Raw genomic sequence first — 18379 nt, 5'->3', positions numbered from 1 at the left:
AGACTTGGAGACTCTGCAATGTCATCCCACCTGATAAATGAGGAAGCTGGGTTATACTCATTTCCTATGTCTGTTGTAATGAAAGTACCACCATCTGGGTGGCTTAACTAACAGACATTGTTTCATACTTCTGGAGGCTAGAAGTCTGAAATCAAGGTGCCAGCAGGACTATGAGGGGGAATCTGTTGCATGCCCCTCTCCTAGCTTCTGGTGCTTTGCTGGCCATCTTTGGCAGGCCTTGGCTTAGAGAGATATCACTCCAGTCTCTGCCTTCCTCTTCACGTGACTTCCTCCCTCAGTCTGCATCCAGATCTACTCTTTTTTTAAGAATACCAGTCATACTGGATAAGGATCCTATCCCACTCCAGTATGATCTCATCTTAACTAATTATATCTGCAATGACCCTATTTCCAAATAAGGTCTCATTCGGAGGTATTAGGGTTTAAGATTTCTGCATATGAATTTAAGGGGATAAAATTCAGTTCACCCATGGGGTATTCATGCCCCAATTCCTCCCCCTAATTGATTGACAACTACTTCTGTAGATGGTAACTCCACAGCATTTCCTGCTTACTCTCCCTCTCTGCTATAATTTGGATCTTTGTCCCCTCCAAATCTCATGTTAAAATTTGATCCCCAATAGGCCGGGCATGGTGGCTCACACCTGTAATCCCAGCACTTTGGGAGGCCGAGGCGGGCAGATCACAAGATCAGGAGATTGAGACCATCCTGGCTAACATGGTGAAACCCCATCTCTACTAAAAATACAAAAAATTAGCCGGATGTGGTGGCGGGTGCCTGTAGTCCCAGCTGCTGGGGAGGCTGAGGCAGGAGAATGGCATGAACCCGGGAGGCGGAGCTTGCAGTGAGCCGAGATTGCACCACTGCACTCCATCCTGGGCAACAGAGCGAGACTCTGTCTCAAAAAAAAAAAATAAATTTGATCCCCAATAGTGGAGGTGGGGCCTAATGGGAGGCGTTTGGGTCATGGGAGTGGATCCCTCATTAATAGATTAATGCCCTCCCTGGGGTGGTGGGGAGAATGAGTGAGTTTTCCCTCTACTAGTTCCCATGACAGCTGATATAAAGGGCCTGGTGCCTCCCCACTCTCTCTCGCCTCCCTGCTCACCATGTGATCTCTGTACATCCTGGCTCCCCTTCCCCTTCCACCATGAGTGTAAGCAGCCTGAGGCCCTCACCTGAAGCGACTGCTGACACTGCACTTCTTATAAAGCCTGCAGAACCATGAGCCAAATAAACCTCTTTTCTTTGTAAATTACCCAGCCTCAGGTATTCGTTTACAGCTACGCAAATGGACCAATATGCTCTTCCTGTGTCTCTTCTACCACACGCCTTTTAAACATCCAGTAGCATGGATATTCCATAAGGGTTGTGTCTTAGTTTGAGCTGCTATAACAAAGTCCCATGGACTGAGTGGCTTATAAACAACAGACGTTTATTTCTCTCAGTTCCAGAGGCTGGGGGTCTGAGATCAGGGTGCCAGCATGGTTGGATCCTGGTGAGGGCCCTCTTCCAGGTCACAGACTGCTCACATCTCATCCTTACATGGCAGAAAGAGGAAAAGAGCACTCTCTGGAGCCCCTTTTATAAGTGCACTAATCCCATTTATGAGGGCTGCTGTGGTTCGAGTATTTCCCCTGCAAAATGTAGGTATTACCAGTGTGAAAGCATTAAGAAGTGTGGCCTTTTCAGAGGTGAGTAAGTCATGAGGGCTGCTTCCTTGTTCATGAGATTAAGGCTCTTTAAAAAGAGGATTCTTGAAGCTTTAGGCTACCTTGCCCTTCTCCCTGCTGCCACTTGAGAACATAGCAAGAAGGCCCTCACCAGACACCAAATGCTAGCGTCTTGTTCTTGGGCTTCCCAGGCTCCAGAACTGTGAAGAAATAAATTTCTGTTCTTTACAAAGTACTCAGTGTCAGGTATTCTTAGTTACAGCAGTAAAAAACAGGCTAATATAATAGCTCCACCCTCATGACCTAATTAATCTCCCAGAGGCCCTACCTCCTAATATTGGGGGTTAGGATTTCAACATAATCAATTTGGGGAATAAATAAACACTCAGTCCGTTGCAGACTGTCTTGTTTACAGTTATAATCACAACAACTAGATCAGTGCCTTGTTGAGGTATGATCAAGTCATGCCAAAGATTATTACTCCATGAATGGACTAATAGTAAGTGTATTAGTCTATTCTCACACTGCTATAAAGAACTACCTGGGACTGGGCAATTTATAAAGAAAAGAGGTTTAATTGACTCACAGTTCCACATGGCTGCGGAGGCCTCAGGAAACTTACAATTATGGCAGAAGGTGAAGGAGAAACAGTCACCTTCTTCACAAGGTGGCAGGAGAGAGAGGGAAAGAGAGACAGAGAGAGACAGAGAGAGGAAGTGCCACACTTAAACCATCAGATCTCATGAGAACTCACTCACTATCATGAGAACAGCGTGTGGGAAACTGCCCCCATGATGCAATCACCTTAACACATGGGGATTACAATTCAAGATGAGATTTGGGTGGGGACACAGAGTCAAATCATATCAGTAAGTGTTCAATATTTGTTGAATGAATGAATGAATGGGTGAACTCTCACTTCATTTCTATGTCCCCAAAACCTAGAGAAGATGTGGGAAATGCTCATCTGAACCTTGAGGGAGAGGTGAGGACTCTGCCCGGTTCTCCACAGCAAGCCTTTAGGAAGGCAGTTTTACAAAATGCCTGTGCACCTGCCTTCCAAAGAGCAAAGCCCCATTAGGCATCAACTTTCAGATCCTTTAGTTTCCTTTATGTATGAGATTGGAGTGTCCCATTAAGTACTTAAATCAGATTAACAGCCTCCATGCCAGACCCTTCCGGCTCAGCCTGCTAGTGGTTGTGGAGCCAACAACTTCTTATAGAAGCAGTGGAAGGGGGTAGATGAGGAAGGGAGAAGGGCTCTGTTTGACCAGGCTGGTGAATCCCCTGTGTTTCCTTGGCGTCTAAGTCTGAAGAAATGAGAGCTGGCAAGCAGCCTGCCCTGAGCAGGCCCTGAGAGGAGGCTCCCCATGGGGATGTGGAGAGTGGCCTGTGACCTCCCAGGAGTGAGTGGTGTTTCATCACTGCTTCTGGTAGTGCTGGTTTACAGAGGTCCCTCCAATGTCAGGAGATCAGGGATTTGTGGACAGTAGGAGAGAGCTGAAGTAGCAACATAAGCAGGATGACACCTGGCCCCATGCAGGGTGCAAATTGTATTTCTCTGTCAACATGGGCTATCGACAGCTGCACATTGAGTCTAGATCTGGCAGAGTCACAGCAAGCAGACTCCCTGCCTCCTCTTTCTCCAACACATTAAAACAAGCACAAAATATACCTTCCCTTTTCCTTTCACAATTATACTACTGTCCTAACCCACCAAGACACTTTATTAAATGTTATTTATAGAAATTTCAAAAAAATAAGTAAAGATAGCTTGCATAGGGAATAAAAGGTAAAAGTCAATCAGCTTTTAAATTTGAACCAGAAAATCAAAGGTTTAGCAAAGATAGGGCAGCAAAAACCCTGATAAAATCTTTGTGATTAGTCATTATATTTGTCTTTGAGCTTCCTGGCAGCCTTAGCAAGAAGGCAAATATGATGGGCTGGGTACTTGTGTTTGGCTGTAAGAAAAAACACAAGTTCAACTCCAAAAACACAATCTTTGGAGCTAAGAAGTTCTGAGAGATATTATATGTGAACAGGTATGTGTGTGTGTTTATGTGTATATAAAATAGTTAATAGTCAATATATATAATATACAATGGACAGTGTTTTGGAAAGCAATTTTCCAGCCAATGCAGAAGTATTTTTGAGATAGTTCTTTCTTGCTTTGGCACTTAACAAAGATTGAAAGAAAACATGAAAACCTAATTAAGTAAAGGTACTTTGCAAAGACAGAGCCAGTATCATCTAGGGTACTTCAAGGCATTTTGTTTCTTCTTTATTTTCTTTTTTGGATAGCAGTTGTTTGGTTGGGGCTAAGAGAATTCCCTCTTCTAATCAGCAGCACATGTTTGGGATGCAGCTAACTGGGGATGGAATTTTTCTACTATCTGGTCCACCAGAAGCCTTTATTCTAGCTCAGTGTTAACAGAGCTCACAGGTACAAAGAGGCAAGTAGCTCCTATAGGAAGCAAAGCTTTCCATCTCTTGCTGCCACCCCTCAAAGCTCATTCTTCCTCTGATTGCATTTCCTGTGCATCAGTTCACAATCTTATTTTAACCCCAGCACCGGACCAGAACAATAGAAAATGTTTATTATAGCCATTGTGTATAACAAACCATTCCAGAAGTTATGGTGTGAATCAGCAACCATCCATTGGCCCAGAATCCTGCAATAAAGGCTGGGATCACTGGGCAGCCTGTCTCTGCTCTACACAATGGCTCTCCCTGTCATTTGCAATTAGCTGGTGGCCCGACTGGGGCTGAAGGATCCACGAGGGCCTCACTCACCTGTCTGGGGCCTTTGTGGGGTGGCCTAATGACTGGGCTGGGGAGGAGGCTGGCTAGACCTTCCTTAGTTAGGGCAGCAAGACAGCAAATGCAAAAGGCCTGGAACTTGCGCAGGGTCCCTCTTGCTGTGTCCTGCTGTGTCACGGTCCAGCCCAGACTCAGTGTGTGAGGCAGCCACACAAAGATGTGAATTCAGAGAGGTGAAATTCATAGGCGACCATTTGGTAGCAATCATCCTCAGCCTCCTCCCATCGATACCTTAGTCACGGTAGGTGTTGGCAGGAGTCAATTGGCAGGAGTCTCACCTGAGGGTTGAGGAGGGAGAGAAGGGGACAGGTATCCCTTTCATGGGGAAGAGAGGGGATTTGTATCAGGCCATTTGGTACTAGCCCAGTTCTCACTTCAAGTTCTGCGCACTCAACACTTAACTGCCACCATCCAAAACCCAGATATCAGACTTTATGAGCTCTATCTAAATTTTTCAAAAAGGATATATGAGAAATGGACCTTGGAAGTGATAAAACAGTAAATGTTTTAAGAAGCCTCCTGGCAACGGTGCTTGAAGACCTTGTAAGTGTGAGACATATTGAGTTATGCTGCTCCATGGCCAATGTCCTGACATTTGTGGGACAGTGACCTCCCCAGGCAGCTGCGGCAATTGGATATCTTGAGGTCATTTCCGTATGGACTGCAGTGAGATATACGGCATGTCAGTGGCAGCCCAGAAGTCAGCCGAGTTTTCTCCAGGCTGGAATGAGGACACTGACAGCCCCCACCAGCCCTAGCTTAGGACAGGGGTCATACTGTTTAAAAGGATCACTTGAATGACAAGAAAGGCCATATGCTCATCACTTTTGCAGAAGCTGGAAACCTAGAAGGGCTGGATAAGAAAGACATTGGGTAATGAAATCAGGGGACAAAAACACTTTGACATCCAAAGAAATAGTGGAAATCTTTAGAAAGGCTGATTAAATAAAAGTAAACATAAGATTCTTTGTTTTGACTCAAAGCAGGCACCCATATGTGCACACACACACAAGCACCTGCACATGCACCCGCATCCACAGAGATGGGATGGAGGAGGCCTGACTTAGTAGCACCATGTAAAAATAATTTGTAAGTATATGTTAGCAGTAAGCTTAATTTGAGACAAAAGCAATCAAAGTTGTTGTGACTTTAGATTATATTAATAGGAGCATAGATTCTAGATTAAGGGAGGTGATTTATTTCTTCTATTCTGTATAGCCCAGTTTACTTTAGAAGTATTAGGTCAACTTCTGCATAATATGAAAGGGTTCAAGAAAAACTAACTTAATTAGAGGGAAGTTCAACATGATTAGAGAATTTGAAATCATGAAATATGCGGAAACACAAGGAGGAACTGAAGATATTTGACCTAGAGAAGTCCTTAGCAAGGACTTCAGAATGGGCTTCAGTTGTTATGTGGAAAGTGGGACTTGATCTGTCTTCTATGGCTCCACAATAGGTCCCATTGGACTCATGAATGTAAGATTGAGGGACCCTGGCATTTGGAGGTCAGAAGAAGGAAGAACATCTAATAGTTGAAGAGGCCCTCTAAGGAATGGATTGCATGGATTTCCCTTTTACTGCAGGGGCTGCATGATCACTCATCAGGGCAGACAGAGGGAATTCACACCTTGGGATGGATGCTTGGTTCAAAAGGAACTTTAGAATCCTGTCCAACCAACTATGAGGGCTGTCATGGGCTCTTGCCTTAGCTGCTATGGAAAAGGTAATGAATGCAGCGGCTGTGCCCTCTCTTGCTGAGGGTTCAGGGGGCTGCTGCTGAGGCCTGTTTCTGTTGCTGCAGGCCCCATTTACAGTTATGAAGAAGCAGAGGCATCAAATGCTTAGCCAGGTCCAGGACCACAGGCAGCAAACCAACACCAGCTACTCACATGGGCACAGCTCCTGGCCATCCACTTCCTGGAAAGATGGAGATCCAGGCAGAGAGTGGATCCTGGGCTGGGGTCTTGGCAGAGGGATCTTCCCCTGGGGGTTATAGGAGCACCGATGGAGATGGAGACCACTAGGAAGGAGGTAGCCGTGCTGATGATGGCTTTTCAGGTCACTAGGCCTGGTTTGAAAGTGGACTGTGCCACTCACAAGCTGCATGATGCTGGAGAACTTGATAAACTCTTTTGAGCTACCATTTTCCTATTGGCTTGTTGTGAAGATTAAATAGACCTTGTGTGTGGTGTATATGACCCTGTGCATTGCTGGACCTCAGAAAATACTGAAAATACAGGAAATATTCCCCTCTATTTTTCCCTTCAAAACTGAGCTGTGCTGGCCACTGTGGGGACCACTGAAGAAGACCCAGGGAGGGGAATGGGTCCCCCAGCCTTTCTCTGGGGGTCATCACTAAAAGAGTGACTGTTGTGATCGCCCCCTCTGCCTCCTGACCTCCCTCCCATGCTAAGGCTGCATTTTCTCCCTGACAGAGGAACTGAAGGAGAAGCTGACCGAATATGTGGACAAGGTGAACAGCCAGAAGCCAGGCTTCATCAAAGTCGTGCGTCACAGCAAGCAGGAAGGCCTCATCCGCTCCAGGGTCAGCGGCTGGAGGGCGGCCACTGCCCCTGTGGTGGCACTCTTTGATGCCCACGTGGAGTTCAATGTGGGCTGGTAAGTGCCCCTTGGGAGAGGAGGAGTCCCAGTGGGATCTGGGGCTTCAGCTCCAATAGTGCAAAGCATGCTAGGATCTTGGTCATAGCCTAAGGGAAAAGAGGTAATTCTGGGAATAGGTGAGATGTAGGTGTGTGAGTGAGCCAGGCAACAAGGCTGGACCTTTAGGGTTCGAGGTGTGGTAGAGGGGAGGGGGTAGCCAGGGGTCAACAGGTCAGCACACAGTGCCTAATATGCATGGTGACATCACATGTGACTCTGGCTGGCAGGGTCATCAGGGAGAAGGGTACATGCTAAGGTCAAAGCAGAGAGTGTTCAGCTAAGGACAGAGTTCCAACACCTAGGAAAGGAGAGCTGGGCCAGACATGAGGCAGAAGCCCAGCCTCACAGCCAGGGCCAACATCAAGTGGGCAAAGGTGGGGGAAGCTTGCCCCATGTTGTCACAGGTGCCCTGGGCTTTCCCACTGCCAGATTGGAGGTAGCACGTAATCTCAGATTCTCCCTGTGGTGACACTGTCTAAGAACATCTTTCTTTCTTTGGTCAGAGCTGCTCAGATGCTGGGGGGAAAGGGACCAGACAGAAGGCCCAAGTGGCTACAGCCAGCCAGGAATAGAGTGGCGGATGCAGACCTCCCTGCAGGGCTGGAGGGCACAGAGCCACCTGCTGTGTGTAACTTTGCCTGGGCCTGGGAGACACAGGCTCTGGCAATGACCATAAGTAGCTGGGGCAAGTAGGTGGCCACCCTTTTATCAATATGCCTGTTGTCACTGGGGTCTGCTCTCCTCCCCAGACTCCACAGTGCCAATCTCTGCGCCCAGGGAGTGGGAGACAAGGGCACTTCAGCAGGAAGGAGCAGCAGGGCGTGCACACAGCCTGGCCTGGATGCTGCCATAACAGGCCCAAATGAAGGCTGCAACACAGCCATTTTTTATAGTTGAAGTCCCTGCTTGCCACTTGTGACTATTTAAACAGCATTTTCTTTGGATTTATGGCCAGGATAGGAGAGGGACACTTACTATTTCAAGCTGATTTGAATAAACAATTATGCACCAAATGTATTATTAATGAGAAGCTTATTCCTGTCTGCAAACACATTACTCGCCTGGTGCCTTCAAGGGCCTCCCAGCTCCCTGGGAAAGCCCAAATGCCCCACCCCTCCTTGGGTGGTTGGGAAATGCTTTGGGGGGTGGATGTGGCACAGCTGGCATTCCAAGGCAGCATCGCATGGCTGGTGGATGTAGGTTTGTTCTCACCTCCTAGTCTCTGCCATCCTCATCTGTCTTTTCCTCCAGGTTGATACATAGAATTTTAGCAAAATCAAAGCCCAGGGTGAAAGCTTTTTCTGGAGGCTCAGATCTGTTTCTTTCTTCTTTTTCTTCTTTTTTGAGTCTTGATTTTTTTTTTCTAATGGAGAAAGGGAAAGCGAGCAGGCACAAGGTTGGCTGCAATAAGAATCTCTCAGCTCAGCTCTGGATATGCCAATGGAGTGGTGCAGCCTCTTGCCATTCCGGCAATCCTCAGGGAGCAGGAAGTTGAATAGGAGCTCCTTCCCAGAAGGCAGTGCGCCTCTCCATCAGAGGAGATGGGCAGGCCTTCCTTCCTCTTTCTGCTGGGGAAGGACCTTCAGGAGATGCTACTCTGGATTTTTCCACCTTGGAAATGGTTACCCTCTCTGGCTGTCTCCTCTCTGCCCAGGGCTGAACCTGTACTCACCCGCATCAAGGAGAACCGGAAGCGGATCATCTCGCCATCCTTTGATAACATCAAATATGACAACTTTGAGATAGAAGAGTACCCGCTGGCTGCCCAGGGCTTTGACTGGGAGCTGTGGTGCCGCTACCTAAATCCCCCCAAGGCCTGGTGGAAGCTGGAGAACTCCACAGCGCCAATCAGGTAAAGCAAACCTTTACCTGTGGGTCTCTCTGCTTCGACCTCCAGGCTAGGGACCCCCTACTGGTCCAATGCTTATTCTCCAACTTGAGCCCCATCGTGGGGATGACAGGGGTGGGCAGGGTTGAAAGGAACTGCAGTCTGATCTTCAATCACTGCCACAGGCTCTGAAGATCTCAGAATCCATTCACAGCCTCAAAGTGACCCATTTTCACACATCACTGTGAGACGTCTGCTGGGCGCCAACCACTGTGCTCCAGATTGGGGATCCAGAGTGATGAAGATTTGGTTCCCACTGCCAAAAGCCTGGAGTCTAGTGAAGACAGACAAAATCATTGGAATAGGAACATTATTCTACCATGCAGGCAGAAACTGCATTGAAAGTGGGGAAATGCTTTTCAGAGGGCAGCATTTTCACTTGTTTTTGAAGGCGAGTAGAAGATGGCTAGGTTGGGGAATGGACACCCATATGCAAAGTTCATGAACACAGAGAAAGTTTAAAGTGACTAGAAGTGGGAAGTGAGCCAGCAGCCCCCGGCAGTAAGGGTGGAGGGGCTGAGAGGCAAGATCGGACCCCACAGGACAGTGTATACCTTGATGATATTTGAGTGTTATTCTGTAAGACTCAGACAAAAGTGACTTCATACTGCATTTCAAAGGTCCCAAGTTCTTTCCTGCCTTTGCTGCCATCTTCCTAGACTCATGAATGACTCCCTTGCGTGGTCTCAGCTTTTAAGGTTCAGGACTCCTCCAAAAGCTGTCCCCACTAGTTTTTATTTCTGTCTGTGTTTGTTTTTGTTTTTGTTTTTGTTTTTGAGATGGAGTCTCACTCTGTCACCCAGGCTGGAGGGCAATGGCATGATCTCGGCTCAATGAAACCTCTGGCCCCTGGGTTCAAGTGATTCTACTGCCTCAGCCTCCCAAGTAGGTGGGATAACAGGCACCTGCCACTGCACCTGGCTGATTTTTGTATTTTTTACTAGGGACAGGGTTTCATCATGTTGGCCAGGCTGGTCTTGAACTCCTGACCTCGTGATCTACCCGCCTCGGCCTCCCAAAGTGCTGGGATTACAGGCATGAGCCACCGCGCCTGGCCTATTTCTGTCTATATTGATGATACGGTGGGTGTCTTTATGTTCCCTGCGAAGTCCTGCCTGTTATAAAACAGAAGGCACCAGAAAGTGGCCTAGGGTACAGTTTTTGGAGTGAAAGAGATTAGAAGCTCATGTTGTTTTATATTATATTAGGGAGAAAGGGTATGAAAAATGTAATTGAAAGTCAGGGATTATTACTTAAGATCACATTTTTCCTTGCCAGAAGAAAAAATGTATACTCATACTTAAAACGGGATAAAACCACCTAACTTTCCTGAAGTTACGTGATACCTACTCTGCTCGGCCCCTGCCACAATTTTGTGTTGTTAAACATTTGCTGACAGTCTGCTATGTACAAGGGTCTTTTACACGCATTGGCTCATTTGATCATCATCGCAACCTGTTGACCGCTCATGTCTCATCCCTGTTTTACAAGAGGAGGAGAGCAAGACTGAGAGAGGTGAATGGCCCTGCCAAAGGCTCTGGGCGGTAGAGCCAGGATCCACCCAGAGAAGCTAGACTCAGTGGCTAGTTTTCACCCCTCTTATTGTCCACTGTTGAGCTCAGAACTGGTGTAGCTGTTTTCTGCTCCCAGGCCTGATGAATGCTGTTGGAAGGAAATATGCCCCCATGCAATGAGCATTCCTGCAGAAGACTGCATTGACAGTAACTGTTTCTGTTCTGCTCATCTCTAACTGTATTGGTCCAGTCTCAATCAGCAAGCCTGCATTCCAGGTCCTTGCCAGACAATGTCATCTCAATCTCAAATTTTCTATCACCCAATTTTTATCAAAAACTTGGTTGAGGGAAATAACTTCTATGGAAGATTTTTGGAAGAACATTCCTGGTTTTATTCCCAGATGAAGACAGCTCCACAGAAAGCTGTGATTTATACAAATGTATCTTGCCCATCCGAGCTCCCTTTTCTTTCAAGCTATACTTGAGTGCTTTGCCCACACATGGTGTAAGTCATAAAAAGAGCCCAGCAATATCTTCTGGTGTATTCTAAAGGGATGTCTTTGTGATCGCTGTTCCCTAAGTCGCCAGGTGACCCCATTAAGAAAATCCACGTGAGAAATTTCTTTCAAACTGACTGCCAGTCAAAGAAAGCCTTGCTATCCCCAGGGAATCAATTAATATGACATTTTCACATGAGAACTGTACATTTTGTTTCTAAGACCATGTGTGTTCATTTCCACTTTGACCAACAGGAAACTCAAAGGCAAGCTTTCATGTCTGCTTTAAGAACAATTGAGAGAGGACCTTGGTCTGCACATGCATTCCAATTTGTTGCAATCTTTAGGTCTGTCCAGACATTTATCTATTTATGGTTTTCTATGTATTTTAAATTTTCTCATAAGCTATTTCTAATCCTTTCAGGAATGAGGCAAGGTGTAAATCGATAACCCTTTCATGCTGATAGAATCCACTTAATACCCTAGCCGGTTAATAATAAACCACTGAGGCGGCCTGTGCTCATCTCAGAGTAACTGTTTCAGATTCTGTTCATTACCTGGCTTGAACTGTCAGTTTGAGGAAGGTCCCTTCCTGTGTGTCCTGAAAGCATTTTTCCAGCGTGCCCTGTCCTGTCCAACACTAGGAATGCAGAGGCAAATGCCAAGGCCCCACTCTGCCAGCCTGATGTTTCTGAATCATCACATATTTAAAGAGAGGATCTTCTAGACTTAGTGCACAATTGCATCTTTTTACCTTTTTAAATGACCTTTTGAGTGCCGGTTATGTCCCAGAGGCTCTCAAGTGCTTTAATTTAGTCCGTGTGAGGTTAGAATAGATCCTATGTTACAGATATGGAATCGGAGGCTCAGAGAGGCTAGGGAACTTCTCTTAGAGACATGCACCCAGAAGGGGGATTTTTCCCAGAGATATTACCTCGAAGGCCTGGGTTCAGTTACCTCCACCACAGCAGGGTCTCAGTCTGCTTTAGGAGAGGTGGATTAGCTTCCCAGGATGCCTGCAGGTCTGTGAGGGTAAAGCCATTTAGAATAAAATGCAGTGATTTGAAAGGAAGAGAAACAGTGGCTCCAGGGTGTCAGTCTCTGCCTGAGAAGCCTCCTGTATCTGCATTCCCCAGGGAAATGGCCTGCAAAATCGCCTTTCTCCACCTTGATAAGTTTCCGTTTTCAAAGATGGGTTCATTTACATGTGATTGACCGACAGTTTTCTCATCCCTGAGGAGCCTTCATTTCTCCTTTTATTCCCCCACTGCCACCAAGTCCTCCAGCCAGGCAAGGGCTAGAAATGGTAGCAATAAGCAGTAGAACAATTCAACGTCACTGCATAAGCAGGGCTCTCAGCAGAGAAGTAGCCCCGTGCTCTCACGCTAACTCACCTCATGTGAATCATTCTCTGTGAGGTGCTGCACTGGGTGTCTTCACAGAGCTGGTGAGACCCAAGCTCACAGCCCTCAAGGAAGGAAGAGCCTTCCAGCTCCTGGACCCCATAGCTGTTGGCAGGTTGTTCCAGCCTAAGACCCCTGTTGAATTCCAGACCCAGGCCACGTACCTAAGCTCTGCCTGTTGGCTATCTCCTCGTGTGTCACACAGGTACCTTAAGGTCAGTTTTTCCACCACCAATGCTTCTTTCTTTTGAAACCAGCTTCTTCTCCTGTGCCCCTGTATTGATGAGTGGTCTCCAACCCACTGTCACCTGAGCCAGAAAGCCAGACGGCATCCAGGTTCCTCTCCCTTTCTCACCCTTGTGTAGTTCATCTATTTTGAAGATGGGCTAATTTTACATCAAAATATGTCTTTAAAAAATTCCTGTCTCTGTTCCTGATACTCTGACTCAGCTCTCCATCATTTTTCACCTGGATACAGCAATGAGCTTCCCAGCTGGGCCCCTCAATTCCCACCCCTTACCCTCTGGTCACTCACCCACAGCTGCCTAACTATTCTTTTGAAAAAACACAGATCTGCTGACATCACTGTCCTGCTTAAAATTCCTCATGGACACCTATTTACCTGAAGATAAAATTCAAATTTTTTACCCTGCTACCCAAAACCCTTTGCAACCTGGTCCCAGCTAATCTTTCTAAGTGGACCAAGGATGACATACAGATTCCAAGTTGGGGAAGGGTAAGAAAGCTGGGATGCATTCCCAAGCAGGAACAGAGACTGGCTGTGCAGAGGTCAGGGTCAGGGCAGCGAGAGATACAGTCAACCTAGACTGGCAGGCTGAGCACCAATTCTCAAAGCTAACACACACACAAGCACCACCCCACTAATAGCTGATCCCAGGATGGCAGCTGTCTACCCACTGCCCCGATGAAACAGCCTTTCTGGAGTGGTTGGGTGAGGCCAGACCCAGGGGCCACTCCAAGAACAAGGCTCACACTGGCTCTGGCAGCAAAGGAAGGAAGAGAACCAGACCCTCCTGAATAGGAAGGCCTTACTGCTCTTACTCCTCGGACAGCTGCACCAGACAGCCCTTCTGCTCTCCCCTGCCCCTGCAGGAGCCCTGCCCTCATTGGCTGCTTCATTGTGGACCGGCAGTACTTCCAGGAGATCGGCCTGCTGGACGAAGGCATGGAAGTCTACGGGGGCGAGAATGTGGAGCTTGGGATCAGGGTGAGTGGGGTTTCTCACTCAAACTGCTCGGCTCAGCTCCCACCAGGGTGAATGAGTCTGGGGGTGGAGAAATGGGGTTTAAGGTTGAGGGTCACAGACTGATTCTGAATGTCCAGTCCTGAATCCTGTGTGTGATTGGGATTGGGAAGACACAGGGTGGAGCCTCTTGACTTTTCAGGAAGAAGAGGACTTCAGAACCAGCTTGGCTGGGGGAGGGAGCATGGGAGAGGTTAAGCTGCCAACTCAAGGGAACAGCCTCTTTTAAAATCAAACTGAGGCCCATCAGAGTGAGCAAAGGTGTGCTCTAGGAAGCAATAACAGGCATCGAGAGTGGCTGGACAAGAGTGACCCTGAGTCAGCTCCCCTTGGGATTTCTGACTTTGACAGTCTCTGTCTTCTCCACAGTGGCCCATAGAACATTCCCAAAGACTTTGTTAAGAGATAGCCCAGAGAAATAAACTCAGGGTGTATAAACAGCAAGATGCAGCCAGGCTCACTGCAGGCTGCTTTCTGACCCCAGGTGCTAGCCAGACCCACAGCCCATTCCTGCCTCACGCCATTCTCCTGCCTCAAAGTACAGAGTTTTTTCCAGCAATCAGCTCATGGCATGGATCCCCAAGAGGCTCTATGTTATTTCTCATCCTACAGGAACATTTCCTAGGCTTTCTGGCTCTTCCCCCCTTGGCCGGTGAAAACATAAATCTATGATGAAGCCCTCTTTCTTATCTGAGGTTCCTGTTAGGTCCCCTGGTGTTAGGCAGGAATGTGATGATGGATACAACAAAGGATCTTGTCCTAGAAGGAAGCCTGCCCACCTCTAGGACCAGGGAGTATCCTTGGCAGACCCAGTATTAGAGCTGCAGGATGTCCTCCCCACAATGGCCCCCACTGTCTTCTCCGTGGGGAACTCTCAGCAGCCAGCCACCCCCACACTCTACAGGCTTGCCGATGCTTGGAGAGAACCCTGTGCCTACTGGTGTCCGTAGGGATTATCTGAGATGCTCCACCTCACTGCCAGCCTATTCACACATCCATGCAGACCTCATCTGTCTGGTCCCACCTACTGGCCCTACTCTGGCATCTTTGGCCTTAGTGTCTGCATCTGATGTCTCCAATTCCTGATACTCAATTCCCACTGAAGGATTGCAGCTTGGATGCACCCTCCTCTCACCTCTAACCTCCTTCAATCTCCCACCCCACCAGGCAGGCAACTGGCCCTGGACGGCCCTTGCCCCTGACCTAAAGGGGAGATTGGACACCCACAATGAGCATCTCACAATGCCTGCAATGACCTTGACAGGTACTGTGTGGGGCCCGACTCACCACCCAGACTTAATGCTAGGGCTTTGAGGACTGGCGACATGAGCAGTCTGTCTGAAGCCGAGCTTAGAAAACACTTCCAGACATCTGTATTCATTGAAACCCTGAGAAATTGCTTTGGAAGCAGTCAAAATGCGTGGGCTTATTGGGGAGCTAATGTATTCATAGAGGACAGCCCCTGCATCATCACCCTCGTTTCTGCAGCTCTCTCTACATTGGCCATTTATTCCCCATTTGTGTCCTCACCATCTCATTTCAGCACTGCTCCTGGATAAATGCTCACCCCAAACATAATATTTTTCACGAGGAGCTGCTGTCAGGAATTGTCTGAGTGGGTTGGACCGCCTCCATTCGCTTGTGTTCTCTGGGTAAAAATGTGCAGGAATGGAGAAAGGAATTAGATTTGTGAACTCTGCTTCCAGCATGTGTGTGAGTCAGTCACAGAGTGGAGATTTCTGGCTTTTCCTTCCTTAGATTATAAAGTTATAAAGCTATTCTGGAGTGTGGGCCTGGGTGAGGCTCTCAAATGCAAGTTAAAATGTCTCTGGGTGGTTTCGTGTACAGAGTTTTAAATACAGTTGGCAATGGTATCTGTTGTTTTTTTTTTTTTTTCCTCCATCTCTTCTCTCTCAGTTGACAGAAATGAAGTGTCATTGGAGTTGAAGAAAGGGTGGCATTTAAAACAGAGAACCAACAAGCTGTTAACTTGCAAAACTAAGTACAAATGGGAGGGATGAGTTCATTTGAATTTCAGTTCCCCCTTTAAGGGTTACGGAACCACTGATCGTCAGCAGATTTTCTCCTTTGGTATGGTTATTAGTATTTGTCTTTCTTTCGTGTTTGATGAGTTAACTTTTCAATGGTTCAGTTTCCTCTATAAAGCAGCACACTTGCCCTAATTACACCATACGATTGTGTATCAACATGAAAGATCACTTTTCACCCTTCTCTTAAGCAGAGGCAGATTATTCAAAGTCCTTACCTATCTGGAACACAGAAAGAAAGTTGTTTGCGCAATTACTAAATGCCTGCTTTGTGCCATGGGTTTTACTGGCACTTATGTCATCCATCCACGAAACACCCTAAAAAGACTATTATTGTAATGGTGTTTTTTTTTTCCATATGATACTGTGAAATTAGGGGCTTACATATATCTCAAGGTCATGTACCTCGTAAGAGGTAGAGAAAGGATTCAGCCCCAGATCTTTATGATTCAAGGACTAGACAGATATATCACAGTGATCTAGGGATAAAAGTACTTTGAGCACCGTCTCAAAAAAGATATTGCAACAGCCATGCAGTAATTATCTTCTACTTTATTCACAATTATGTCTACTGAGTCCCTATTTAAAGCCTTCTTCTTATTTCATGCTCTTTTTTTTCTGATTTGTAAGTCGGCAACACAATGAGAAAAAGGAAGGAGCTACTGTGGCCAAGCACAATGAAATGAGTGAGAAATAAGAGCTGACACTGAATAGAAAACAGAAAGATTATATAAATGATAACTGTGAAAGTGCTAGAATGCATAAGAAAACATTTAAGGGCTGGCAAGGGATTGAAATTGTTGGAGACTATTATGGTTTGAATTGAGTGCCCCCAGCCCCAATATGTCCTAACCTCTTGTGAATGTGATCTCATTTGAAACCAGAGGTCCTTGCAGATGTAATCAAGTTAAGACAAAATTGTGCTGGATTAGGGTGGGCCCTAATCCAACGAGACTGATGTCCTTATAAGAAGAGGAAAATTTGGTCACAGGAAGACGTAAAGGAAAGACAGCCATGAGAAGGTGGAGGTAGAGATTGGAGTTATGATGTCAAAAGCTCAGGAACACCTGGGGCTACCGAAAGCTGGAGCAGGCAAAGAAGGATCCTTCCCTAGAGGGTTGGGAGGGAACATAGCCCAGTCAATATGTTGATTTCAGACTACTGGCCTCCAGAACTGTGAGAGAATAAATTTATGCTGTTTTAGGTGATCCAGATTGTGATACTTTGTTAAAAGAGCCCCGGGAAACCTACACAGGGACCAAAAAAGTAAGCCAAAGTTGGAACCTGGAGAAAGGTTGAGGCTATTCTACATGGAGAATCTGGTGACACTTAAGTTTATGTTTTCTCAACTTCATAGAATACAGAGAACAGAAAGCCTAAGGCTTGCCTTACTTCCCATAAAGCTGGGACTCCAAAGGCCTGTTTTCTCAGTATAAAATAGAAATCCTCTCTGGAGAAAGAGCCTTTTAACCCAGGCCACACAATTCCCACAGGGAGAGTTTTAAGGAATATGAATTCACAGTTTTAAAAACATCACAAAACAGACAAGGGAAAAAGAAAGCAACAAGAGGAAACAGCAGCAAAATCAGTGGACAGGCAAACCTGACCCACAAAGTCTCCAGCTGTTGAATCCATCAGACACGGAATATAAAGTAGGTTATATTATATACTTAGAAAAAGAAGAGATTGAAAATATGAATAAGAAGCAAGACACTATAAAAATAATCAGTCATAGTAGGATAAAAATGGAATTTCAAACATGAAAAATGTAAGAATGACAAAAGCTCAACAGATGGGCAGAACAGCTACATGAACATTATTAAAGGAATAAAATTAAGAAACTGGAAAATAGATCTAAAGAAATCACTCAAAATCAGCCCAAAGGGCCCAGAAAAAATTGTGAAAAAATGTTGAAAGACATGTAGAATTGAGATTGTGGATTTAGTATCTTATAATTCCAAATGGAGATGATCCTCTTTCTCCAGAGAGGATTTCTATTTTCTGAGAAAACAGTATAGAGGGTTAGGCAAAAAACATATTTAAATAAATGATGGCTTAAAACTTTCCCAAACTGATAAAAGACACCAATCCTCAGATTTAAGAAGTCATGCCATCCAAAGTGAGGTAAATATAAAGATATCACCATTTAGATATACCATAGAGGAACTACAGAATATTAAAGACAAATAAAAGATCTTACAGCAGTCAAAGAGAAAAGATAGATGACCTAAGTCAATAATAATTAGAATAACAGCTGACTTTTCAACTGTAACAATGGGACCCAGAAGATTATGATATAATGTCTTCAATATACTGAGAGAAAATAATTGTCAACCTGTAAGTGTATGCCCAATAAAAACATCCTTCAAAAACTATTTGAACCTAAAGACTACAGAATAGGTTACAGGTGTCCAGCAGCACAGCAGCTTGTATCTCTTTCTTCTAGAGCTAAACATTCAGGCAGATCCTAGGTTTATAGCACAACACAGTACGGCACAGTTGTTAATGATCTTAGTAACAGTCCCAAGTCATAAAAAAAGGTCTCCATTGTATGCTGTATGCTTATTCAATAAGACAAAAAGTACA

At 45.9% G+C, this 18379-nt stretch overlaps 1 protein-coding gene across 2 annotated transcripts in view; it reads left to right on the top strand.

Annotated features, from left to right (window-relative positions):
• GALNT18 (polypeptide N-acetylgalactosaminyltransferase 18) overlaps window positions 1-18379 on the top strand; it is a 350566-nt gene that overhangs the window by 235954 nt on the left and 96233 nt on the right. For both annotated transcript variants that reach the window (XM_003818167.5, XM_008971424.4), the window contains exons 4-6: window positions 6954-7137; window positions 8834-9031; window positions 13595-13709. In XM_003818167.5, the coding sequence (XP_003818215.3) occupies window positions 6954-7137; window positions 8834-9031; window positions 13595-13709 (497 nt within the window). The remainder of the gene's footprint in view (window positions 1-6953; window positions 7138-8833; window positions 9032-13594; window positions 13710-18379) is intronic.

Source organism: Pan paniscus, chromosome 9 (genome assembly GCF_029289425.2).
Source record: "Pan paniscus chromosome 9, NHGRI_mPanPan1-v2.0_pri, whole genome shotgun sequence".
Taxonomy (NCBI): domain Eukaryota; kingdom Metazoa; phylum Chordata; class Mammalia; order Primates; family Hominidae; genus Pan; species Pan paniscus.
This window is presented reverse-complemented; position numbering and strand designations above follow the sequence as displayed.